The sequence below is a fragment of the Lupinus angustifolius genome, chromosome LG20, assembly GCF_001865875.1.
Source record: "Lupinus angustifolius cultivar Tanjil chromosome LG20, LupAngTanjil_v1.0, whole genome shotgun sequence".
NCBI lineage: Eukaryota > Viridiplantae > Streptophyta > Magnoliopsida > Fabales > Fabaceae > Lupinus > Lupinus angustifolius.
In genome coordinates, this window is record NC_032028.1 from 689,771 (window position 1) to 701,816 (window position 12,046).

The 12,046-nt window shown below is 33.0% G+C and overlaps 2 protein-coding genes across 3 annotated transcripts; both read right to left on the reverse strand.

Annotated features, from left to right (window-relative positions):
- LOC109335247 lies at positions 3,017-3,854 on the reverse strand. 2 transcript variants are annotated; one of them, XM_019571366.1, is made up of 2 exons: positions 3,670-3,854; positions 3,017-3,555 (listed from the first exon to the last, which is right to left on the reverse strand). In XM_019571366.1, exons 1-2 carry the CDS (start codon positions 3,744-3,746, stop codon positions 3,168-3,170), a joined length of 465 nt encoding a protein of 154 aa, XP_019426911.1. In that variant the 5' UTR covers positions 3,747-3,854; the 3' UTR covers positions 3,017-3,167. The 2 variants fall into 2 exon arrangements, with proteins under 2 accessions (XP_019426911.1, XP_019426910.1); XM_019571365.1 differs by having other exon boundaries at positions 3,017-3,849.
- LOC109336052 (ABC transporter G family member 25-like) lies at positions 5,419-11,236 on the reverse strand. Its single transcript, XM_019572399.1, has 3 exons — positions 11,095-11,236; positions 10,031-10,862; positions 5,419-6,788 (listed from the first exon to the last, which is right to left on the reverse strand). Exons 1-3 carry the CDS (start codon positions 11,197-11,199, stop codon positions 5,770-5,772), a joined length of 1,956 nt encoding a protein of 651 aa, XP_019427944.1. The 5' UTR covers positions 11,200-11,236; the 3' UTR covers positions 5,419-5,769.

Sequence of the window (12,046 nt, forward strand, 5' to 3'; positions counted from 1 at the left end):
TATATATATATATATATATATATATATATTATACTCTAAAATCACACATTTATATAAGTTGTGGTTTAGTTGATTGAACTTTTTATATATCTCTTTCATTTAGATAAATTATTTACAATAGAACACAATTCATCATATGATTTTTATTTTTCTATTTAATATACAATTTTAATACACCTAACACTATTAATTTGTATTTAGATAGGGAAAAGACAAATAATAAAAAACAAATTGAACTACAATTACAAGTAATCTTTTGGATCAGAACAAATTTATTACTTTAATCCAATCAAACCATTGAATCACACATTCATTTTATGTTTGATTTTGATGACGTTTTATCTCAATCAATTCAAATCGAACAATAAACACCTCAACTTATTTTTGCTTTTATAGCCATTAATCTTAAGTCACATAAAGTGGGGTAGCTTAATGATACGTGTGCCCCATCTAGTTATTCAGAATAATGATAATTTGAGATAGTAGGAAATTGGAACAATTATAGAGTTATGGTAGATAAAGGGTATTATAAAATAGAAAAGAAATACATTATCATGAAACATAGTGATTGTTTCCTACAATTATTTATTCAACAAAAATAAGTTATTGATATTCTGTCTGCCTTTCTTCATCACGTTCCTACCACCATGAATTATGAGTTTATACAATGAGCGTATGTAATTTTTGTTGGGTATTCTAAGTATGAATGAAAAAATCTTACATCGAGTAAAAATAGATGAATTAAAGAACATATAAGTGAATGGATCCATAGACTTAATGTCTTAAAGTTTTTGATCAAAATATAGTGTCAAACCCACTTCTATACTTCTTTTACTTAGCCCATGAAGGAATGTTGTAACTCATGGATGAAGATCTCCCAATAAGTGGTATCAAAGTCGATGGTTTGACGACTCAATAAAGTATTGAAGCGACAAGTGGACAGTAAATCTATGAAGGATCCTTGTGTCAAAAGTCTTCCTAACCAAAGGTCAATGTGAAATTAGATTTTAAACTTCATTGGAAGCTATAGATGTGCCTTTCTTTTTTGTAGTGCCACTTTTAGGTCACTATCAGTGAAATTTGATGAGTGTGATAGGGTTGGTTCCATTAATAAAATCTATTTTAACTTTTATGACTCAAAATATCACATTATTTTGAACCCAATACTTCACTAATCATTTATTAATAATTGAGGCTGTTTTTGTTGCGTATTTGATTATATTTATTTATAAAGAAAGATAAGATGAAGTATTGTCCACAAAGTTGTTACAATTGTTGATTATGAAGGAGGCTACATTTTTCTTATAAATACATTAGTGACAATACAGCTTACCTTACATTTCAATTTAAAAAACCAACCTACAATTATTTATCTTATTGACTTGAATTTGGTATTTTTATATGTCCCTTTTGAACATATATAGTTATGATAACAAAGAGATGCCACCAAATATAATAAAGCTATATCATAATTAAGGTAGCTAGGGCTCTGGCTCATTATATACTCTGTACTTGAGCACATCCACTATACCCTAAAATGTGACATAAAGATATATGCTTTTGTAGATTTAATCATATGCAATATTGAACAAAACGTAAAGGGTTTTTGAGGCTTTGCGGTCTCAAACTATGTTCCGGATTAATGAAATAATAGATTTTGTTTTTGGTTCAATATCATTAATCTGAGACATATTTTAAAACATGTTTTGACACAATAGATCTTTATCCTCAAATAATAGGTTAATGATTCTTTTAATGCAAGTTCCATGAATTTAATAGTAGCTAGCTAGTAGATCTACCATAAAAAAATGCATTGAAATCATGAGGGGATCCATTTACCTAACTTGAGTTTTAAGATTGTCTATATCAATTATGACTATAGTCAGGGTGTTTTCTCCATTTTCTTTTAAATCATTTTCAGTAATACCACCCATAAAGAGTAATTAAAAATTAACAAATGAATTGAATTTGAGTGTATGATAATATAATTCAAATTTAAACAATTTTTTTAAGGGGGGTGGTGTAAATTAATACATCAGATGAATATACTTCTATCTTTAACTGAGTTTCACTTCATCAATAACATAATGATTTCACTTTATATAAATATGTGTGTATGTATTCTACCCCACATTTTTAATAATTAAATTTTAATTTAAATATATTTTTTATGATCAATTACAAGTTCATGGCACATGAAGTAACACAAATTGTGGGACAATAGATGTGTATCCTATATATTATAGTACCATTATACATGGAAAGATTACTACATAAAAAAATTAACAGGGCATGTGGATCTTCAACTGTTTGTACTGTTATGCATCCAAAACAAAAATTTTGATGAAATTTTTAATCTATGTTACAGCAGAACAATGATAGAAAACACAAATTCAGGATTCATATCTTAGTAATTCTAAGTCAACTTAATCTCTTTAAAGGAGTTGCAATTTATGGAAGAAGAAAGTTAAGTCTTGTTTATATAGCCTATACTTTAAGCAAATCTTAGGGATTCACATCCACTTGCTAATACAAATGCACATTGAAAATAAAAAACTCAAACCAATAATTTTGCATGTCTCCTTTATTGTGATCCTGTGAATTGTTTTCACATGGGACTATGTGAAGTTAACTAACACACAAATCATAATGTGATATTATCACATGAAATACAGCAAAGAGAGTCCAAATAATAAGATAATAAAATAAGATTTCAAAACACTATCAGATTACAAAAGGAGACAAACACTGTTTCCTATACTTGTATTACCATATTACAATAACTTATGTTTCCAAAGACATAGTTTGTCTTCACATACCATATTTTATAAACTAAGAAAACAAACATAAAAAAAACTAAAAACTCCGATCAATCAATACATGAGGCTTCCACCTAGTAGGGTTTAAAGAAAATAGATGTACGCAGTTTTACTATCACAAGCAGAAAGACTATTTCCATTCAAAGAAACAAAGATCAAAAAGTAATTGAATACCTTGATCTTTTTGGTTTTTTTTCTTTCTAAAAACAACAGCAACACAACAAGATTGGCAGCCAGATAAGCATCACTGAGTGCAGAATATAGTTACAGAGTATGACATTTATGAGATTCACTTAAAGAAAGTGTTGTAGTAAAAAGTTAAAGAGTGGTAACTAAGGTGCAGAAAGCTCATAGGAACCTGCCACTAACATGTTGATAGGAACTTGTTCTTGAAGTTGGAATGTAAACTAAAGATTCAGAAACAGCACAAGTTCTCTTGCAAGAACCATAAAGGCTAATAAATCCAAAACGATCACTAATACTCCTTGATACCTTAGCTCCACTCCACAAACTTGCACTTGTTTCTTCATGGTTGTTATCATCCTTTGAGCATTCAACCATTGCAGCAAAGAAAGGATCTTTTTTAACACTAGTTTGCACAGAGTTCTTCTTTTTAGAAGAGTGTGTAGGAGGTGGTAAAGGTAGGATTTTCAAAGATGAATCCTTTTTATTCTTGGAATTTTGCTTCTTGGGAATTCCAGGTAAATGTTCCCAAGAAAATGGTACACCAGAGAATCTAAGTGGAGTAGCTGGACTAAGAAGAGGATCATCATGAAAATATAATGATTCAAGTGAAGAAAGTGATGAACAAGAAGAGGAAAAGGAAGGTGTCCTACGAGAAGACAAGTACCTTTCACAAGGGAAGGTGTCACATTGTTTTGGAACAACCTTTGTATGATGCTGTTTCAGAGTTGCTGAAGAATCCATTGTCCTTTGAGTACAAGAGATCACAGTTTTAGTTTTTTTTGTATCACTAAGCTCTCTTTCTACATTTTAATATTATATAGGGATCCTATATATTTTACTACTCTCTACTTTTCACTAACTTCAATTTTGGGTCTCAATAAATAAATAATGATTTTGTATCATGCAAAATCAAAATTAGTGAAAATTAGTGAAAGACTCTCTTTGCATTTTACCAATCATACTATCACTTAAGAAACAATGTAATGATAGAATATTTTTTTACTAGGGTCATACTTTATAGGATTAAAAATATAGGGAACCTTAATTTTATTTCAATTGGGGGATAAGAAGGTAACTAGGTAAGAAAAGGGGGATTGTAAAATAAATAATGATGGGATTGTAAAAATATAGTGAACCGGACTCGGTCCTAGATCCGAAGGTAACTTGACTCTAAATATTGACTGTGTTAATCTTTAAATCTGAATTCGACCATAGACTCGATTAAATATAATTCTCAATATTATTTGTTATTATGATTATGTAATTTGACATATAAAATGATATATATATATATATAATGTATATATGATAAAAAAATTAGAGAATCAATGATAAATATTGATCTGGTCTAATCTTTGAATCCGAACCTAACCCTAAACCTAATCCTATTCAAGTCCGATTATGATCGGGTCGTACTGATTGAGCGGGTAGGGCCAATTTCGGCTCACTCTTAGTTTAAATAGAGGTTAGTATAAGGAGTGGTTAAGAAACATTGACGTGGAAATGGGTGGGCAAACATGAGGAAATTGCAGCTATTAATACTAAGCAGGTATATGATTAAATGAAATTGGGTTTTGGACACAAAGACCTGTCCCTATGTGGGTTTGGAACAATAGGCAATAAATCAAAACATAAATGCAACATACATTTGCAGATCTTAATGGTCAAGTTATTACCTCTGTAAAATTTCAGGATTTATATGGAAAGTTATTGAACCTTAAACCCCTTTAATATTTAAAAATATAATTTTGAAGCAAAAACAGCTGTGGGAGAATATCTGGATCCAAAATTTCATTTTGGATTTTGAAGTGCATTCAAACATTCCTTTGAGATAAGTAATTTATTTGGTAGTGAAGTGTAATTTGAGTTATTAATTTACATTATCTTACAAGGTACCCTCCCACTCTAAGCCTAAGTTTTTATTGGACATATGAAGTAAAAGAAAAACAAAACAAGGCAAGTTTGACCACAGTTCTTACTTTGTTCTCTTTTGCTCTCAATACAGTAATAATTTTTATGAGAAGTTCTAAATATTTCATAGGGTTAACTTGCCTCAGCCAGTAGCAAAAATAGGTTAACCCAAAAGATTTTGGGCTTATGCTAACTAGCCACAGTTTAGTATCGCTACTGTTCCCTAGTTTTAACATAGGACATCTGCTGTCCCACAATGAGTATTATACCATGTGTCATGACCTTGTGATTGAGTAAAAAATATATATTTAAAATAAATTTTAATTTTAAGTATTTTTCTGACCAATTATAAGATTATGGCACTTGAAGTGACACTCATTGTGAGCGAGCAGATTTGCACCCTAGTTTGAAACTAAACATAAAGGAGGCAAAGTGTGTATATATTATAATTTTGGTCAAGAGAAACTGTGAACAAAGTAAAAACTGAAGTCAAATCCCAATGTAATGAAACTTAGTCACATTGAAACTGTGGTCAAAATTATAATTCAAGGCAAGTGTACACAATGAAACTTGGTATATAACTTGGAAACTCATTGTACAATTACTCTTGCTTCTCCACTTTAAATTTGGTTGTTAATTCTCTAACTTAGTAACTTTACACTAGAAATTTCTCAGTATTAATTCTTCAATTACATTTGGTCCAAATCAACTAGCCAATCATGCCTAGTGTAAAGGTTGCTGCAGATGCACCACAGAAGGAGCTAACAAATTGTCCCATCCTTTTCTTCATCCTTAAACATCATTTTTAATTTAAAAGTTTCCAAAAAGAACTATGTAATACAGAATTTAATTTTCAACTCTTGATGCTCCTCAAGGCAAGGTAGGCCAATAATCTATAACCCACAAACATGAGGAACAACACCCCAATACTTCCCACAGTGCTAATTTGCTCCACTACATCTTCTTCAACAAATTTGCAGCTGGCCCTATCACTCCCACCATGATAGCATCCCAAAAGATGTAAGATTTTGTTGCCATCACCATATTGGATTCTTATCAGAAGCCTATAACTGTAAAAGGTTGTGGAAATGTATTTGATCCAAGCCATACAAGGTGGCACCTTATGGACATAGTAGCCACCTGTTAAGACAAATGCTAACATTGTCACTGTTGATACTGTGGAAGCCTGTTTAGCATCCATGATTGCAGCACCTAAAGCAAGCCCAAGACCTTGTGACACAAGCACATATCCAAGAAGAACCAACAAAGTCAACACAAAAGACCAAAAATCAGGATTTAATCCACCCATCCAATATGTCACAATGAGGAAAACCGTGGGAAGAATAAGCTCCATGGGAAGGTCTCCAACAATTCTAGCCATAAAATAGGAAGACAATGTGTACATACCAGAAGCTCTCTCTTTCATAAAGATGGCACGTTCTTGAGGAAATGCAAAAACAGAGTTGAAAGATGGGAATACTCCCCAAAAGATGGAAATGAAAAAGAGCAAACCAAGCCTATCTTGAACATTCCTATAGTCTGAGTGCCACCACATTAAACCAGCTAATAGTGCTGCAGCAAGAACTTGAAAGACTCTCAGTGTATTGAAGGATTCATGTTTTCTTTCTTTGATGCTTCTATGGAGCAGAATACTAAACTGGCTGAACCAATCAAATAAGCTAACCCTGTCACTATGTCTACATTTTTTGGAAGGGTTGCTTCCTAAAGGGTGAGTGTTTTTGTTAGGAACACTGGCAGTGTCCATGCAGGCAGCTTTTACCTTAGGAGCCAGTATTGTGTTGTATGAATGAATTAGGTTCTGCTTAATGTTTGGCCTATCTCTTTCACCTAGACCATCAACATGGCAAACACCTGCAGAATTCAAGGCCAAATTTAATTAAATATCATGTAGAAAATGATTTTCCATCAAGCAATATAACGTGCATTCTATATATTGTTGCACTTCAAATATGTAGTTGTCTTCCTTATTTGAAATAAACTAAGATGTTCAGTAAATGAAGGTGAGCAATACTATACAATGACAAAGGAAGATGCAAAATAACTAGAAAAAACCAACAATTGATTTTAGAGTTTGGATTGCATTCAGTTAAAAAAAAGATGGCTTCATAACTCGTTTTTAAACTTTATTCTGCTTTTAGTTGGCATTATACTTGGCAAGAAATATAAATTATTCAATTTTCAACTTTATGATATAAAAGAAATAAGGGACCACAATAGAGGGAGAGAAGGAATTATGACAAAAAAATAAGAGGAGGAGAGCCTTATCTACAAACCAATAATATACAACCGAATAATTACAGAAAATGATAGCTGTGGCATCATGGTGAGGCTCTATGGGACCATATCTTGTAAAATCTATTTAAACAAGAAAATTGAAGCTAAAGAAAGTATATGATAGGTTGAAGTCGGGATAAAGTAAGTAAAAACAAGGAATGTGCTCAAATTAATTAAACAACATTATTCTAAAGGGAAAAGGGGCATTAATAGGAACAAGTATGATGGCAGAACTTGTAAAAGCTGGCTTATGGTGGTGTTATGGTGGGTCTCCATTAATATATATTGGTGCTGACTCTTCTGATTGGGCCACCATCCCCACTTTGATTTGTATAATATCAATATCAACTTAGCTATTTACTTTTGTTTTATCAAACCATTCTGCCAACAGACTTTACTTTTGTGGGAGAAAAATATTTCTAAGGATGTAAAGCAATTCAACACGTGTAGCTCTTCAACAGATCCTAAGATAAAGATTCTATTAAAGTTGGAGGAAAAGAGAAAAGGAAGCAAAGTAAATGAGAAAAAGATATCGTTTGATCAGATCAAAGAAGTTATGGGCAAGTGCTTTTCCACCTGTAATTTTGAATATGCAAACAGCCACCAAGACCATGTTCTAATGTTGGTCAATAATAAAATTGTATGAACGTACATCAATTGTGCAGTGCCACAAGCGAAGCATTTCATGATCCACTCTGAAAAATGGAGTGGACCGGTCCACCATGCAAAATATTTTCTATAGCAAGTTTAATAGGTAACCTTTAAAAATTGTTATTTATTTATCATTACATAATTTAAGGGCAGACAGTGATTTAGATTTTAGTGTGCCACTTTTTCCAGTGCTCTTTTCACTATTTTCTTCTTCTTTCTTTTACAAAAGATAGATGGTTTCTCACGCTAGCAATGTTGTCATCAACTCCTCCATCTCAATATCCATTTGATGAGGCACATATAACTAATAATAGCATCTTTTAGTGCCAACAGCCTAGGATGTTGAACGTCATATAAAATAAAAATAACTAGACAAAGAGCACTTTACCATGCAGTAATTGATGGAATAATTAACTTAAAACTATGCTTAGTGACATTGCCCACCAAATCTATTCTTAAAGAAGCAACGTTGCTGTCTACTGGTATAACACTAATACTTACAGAAAGACCAGTAATCTACAACTTATGACTCCAGTCCACTACCTACGCATTTTCAACTTTATAATGTCACGTCCTCCTTTCACAATAAAATAGCTTTGGCCCACATGACGGACATTTCCAATAGGCACTAAGGATTTCAAATCTTTCAAGATTTTCAACTAATTAAACTCAACTTATACAGCTAGTATAAGTGTATATTTTTATTTATTTTAGGGTTGAACTAGGTAAATATCTTAAGAAATGGAGAAAGAGAACAACAAGAACCAAAACCTTTATTTTCTAATAGGATTGAATGTTGAGTTAAAAATTTCTTCGGCAAAAGGAAGAATAAAAATGAAAAGAAATCCATTGAAAACCAGTAGTGGTTTATCAATTGTTATAAGTGATAACAATACATGCCAATATGTGCAACAAGTGGCTACATTAATTTCTAATAATTTATGTTATCTATGTATAAGGCTTAAATATCTTCTCTTCTCCTCCACTAAATTAAAAATAAGTCAAATTCAAACACCTATTTTTGGACTTCACAACAAATGTGTTTTTAATTCTAATATTATTCTTTACAATGATATGGTTGATAATTAATGGTTCTAGTAATAAGCTGGGGCCATGGCTGAATAATTCCATGAGTGAATAATATGCATCTATATTATTTTGCTTCTAATTCGGAATATGTCCGGACCCACAGAAAGACTTGCACCAAACCAAATTTCATCAATTGGGAATTGGAAACTCTGTCACTTTCTTAAACCACCCTTCTCCGTTTCAGAAAATGGGCTTAACAGTTTAGCCTTCCAATGATCTAATATATATGTGTATACATGTTTTTATTAAGATTCTATCCATGCTGTTAGTAATTCATTACTTAAAATGTTAAAGAGGCATATTTTTCCAACTTAATATATATCTGGGATATGTAGAGTTGAATTTTCTTATCAAACAAGCAGAAGGTAGTAGCTTTAGAGGGATGAACATGGATCCTGCCTCACTCTTTGGTTTTGATGATTTACTTACTTCCTTACATTCCTAATTAAAGTCTAATGGTATGAGAGATTATATTAGTTCAAGTGAAACTGTACAATACATAGATCAAAATTAAGTATACTAAAATAATAAGAATTATGCATATATGAAATCATATCCCTCTCACGTAAATTGTCCTTTATAAAACATGAAAGCAATAGGAGTCAAATCAGGTTGGCCCCAGAGAAAGAAAATATAACCATTAATAGAGAGGCAAGAAAAAGTAAGAGCCAGTGACAGATAGTTGCCAAAAAAGAGGATCAAAGGAATTCTTTAAATTAAAGCATCACATTTCTGATGCAAAAATCAAAACCCATTAAGTATCTCTGATCAAATTGTTCCACTCAAGCTGAGAAGTCTTTACTAAATACTATAATAATATAATATATCCTGATTTAAATGAATTTCTAATCCAATCTTAAGTTTAGAGTTTATTTTTTTTGTCTAGGTTTTGCTTATGTCCTTTCCTAGTTCACTATTCTCTATTTTTTCCTTCCATTTTAGGAGTTTTTGTACTTTTATATGTTGTATCATTAAAGTATAACGTGGTATAACCTTTTCCTTAAAAAAAATATCATAATAAAACGATAAATTGTGTGAATTAAAGTGACAAGGTAAGAAAAAGAAAAAAGGTGACATACCGTTAGCGAGATCGAGCAGAAAATCTGCGGGATTAACCGGAAAAGATGGAGCGAACCCAATCGATTCAAAGTAGCTCATAGCATCGTTTCCTTTTCCGGAATACAAACACTGTCCTTCCGAAAGCACTATCACCTTATCGAACATCTGGTATACGCGACTCGACGGTTGATGCACCGACGTCACCACCGTCTTCCCTTTCTTCGCCAGTTCCCCCAGCGTCTTCACCAGCCGGTACGCCGCCGTCGCATCCAGCCCCGAGGTAGGCTCATCCAGTATCAGCAAACTCGGGTCCACCAGCATCTCATGCGCTATGCTCACGCGCTTCCGTTCACCGCCGGAGACACCACGGATGAAGCTGTTTCCGATTATAGTGTCTTGGCACTTTGATAACCCTAATTCGACGATGACCGACTCCGCCGCCGCGATCTTAGCCTCTCGCGGCAGGGTTCTCGGGAGGCGGAGCATGGAGCAGAAGACGAGAGTCTCGCGAACCGTGAGGTGAGGGTAGAGGATGTCGTCTTGGGTGACGAACCCGGTTCGACGGAGAACCGGTTTGGTTAATTTGAAAGAGTTAGCGAGGATTGTTCCTGTGAGTGCGTGTCCATGGAGTCTCCCTGAGAGAGCATTTAAGAGCGTTGATTTACCACTACCTGATGGACCAAGGATGGCTAAGATCTCCCCCGGGTACGCTATTCCCGTTACGGATTTCAAAATTATTCTCTCTTCCTTAGATATAATTTGATCTGACGGTTGTGATGATTCAAACATAGCCTTAATGATGCACCCTCTTTTATTATCTATCATCTTAACTCGGTAATTCACGTCCATGAACTGCATGAAAACAATAATATAATCAAGAAAGGAAATAACAATACTAGTAGCAATATCAATCTAGTAGTGTAAGACTATACTGTCGAGAGTTCGATTTTTGGAAGCAACATTTGTTAGGGATAGTAAGGAATCATAAAAAAGATTAGTTTTTTACTAAATTTTTTAATGAAATACTCTTAGTAGTATAAAAAAAACTAAAAGTGGTAGAGAATGAGTTTAGTAAGTTTGGTACCTTAAGAGTGATTGGGTAAGAAGGAGAGAATACAGGGTGAAGGGTGTGTTTGGATGAGTGTTCATTTGGAGTTTCTAAATCTGTTGCTGTTGTTCGTGTTGGCATTATTATTATTATTAGTATAGCTTTTGTTTGGTATATACTATATACTATATATATAGTTAAGGGATAGAGTGTTAAGAAAGAAGGAAGAGAAGGGTTGGAAAGAGAGGGAGTGGTGTGAGCAGTGAATGAAGAAAGAAGTGAGAGGAAGAGAGGATTGGAGGGGGTATTTATGGAGATTGAAAATGGAACTACCAAATGGGGTTTGCTACGTGGCAACCATGTAGGTGCATTGCACTTTGCACCTGCTAAAATGCTTCATGCAACACTTTCTAATTTACCTTTCTCTCTCATCAATAACTCACACTTTAATTTTAATGCCTATAATAAGTGTAATGTTATATGTGCAACAAATAATTTATAACTTTTTTCTAATTTTTTATATCACCAACTATTTACGTTGTGTTATTCAAAATAATTTTTCACCAAATATTTTGAATACATTAGATATTAATTAAGTAACTTACATAGTAGAAACGAGATTTTCAAATCTGGTTAGGGGCGCACCTAGGCCACCACGTCCCTGATCAGTCGCATTCGGCTTGTGGTTCCCTTCTTCTACCTCATCTTATAATACAAAACAATTCTCACCTTACTATTTATATATTTAATTACAGTTACACGTAACTTTGGATACTGCCTTAAATTAAAGCCTAGGGATTTGGAAACTAGGAATAAGATGAAAGAAGTTACATGTCCATGATATAATACAAATAGAGGAGTGTGGAGTAATAAGTAAATGACATGATAGCTAGGCTAATTGCATGCATGCCAATTTGAGATGAATTTCATCACCCAGAGATATTTTTGTGTCTCCATTTTCTTCTACTACTCAATCATAAAATAGTAT

Bases quoted from the DNA above. Each gene is read 5' to 3' on its own strand.
- LOC109335247 (XM_019571365.1), bottom strand. From the start codon at position 3,746: ATGGATTCTTCAGCAACTCTGAAACAGCATCATACAAAGGTTGTTCCA.
- LOC109336052 (XM_019572399.1), bottom strand. From the start codon at position 11,199: ATGCCAACACGAACAACAGCAACAGATTTAGAAACTCCAAATGAACAC. The intron at 10,863-11,094 runs GTACCAAACTTA...GTTTTCATGCAG, and splicing joins CTTACCCAATCACTCTTAAG to TTCATGGACGTGAATTACCG. The intron at 6,789-10,030 runs GTATGTCACCTT...TGAATTCTGCAG, and splicing joins TCTGCTCGATCTCGCTAACG to GTGTTTGCCATGTTGATGGT.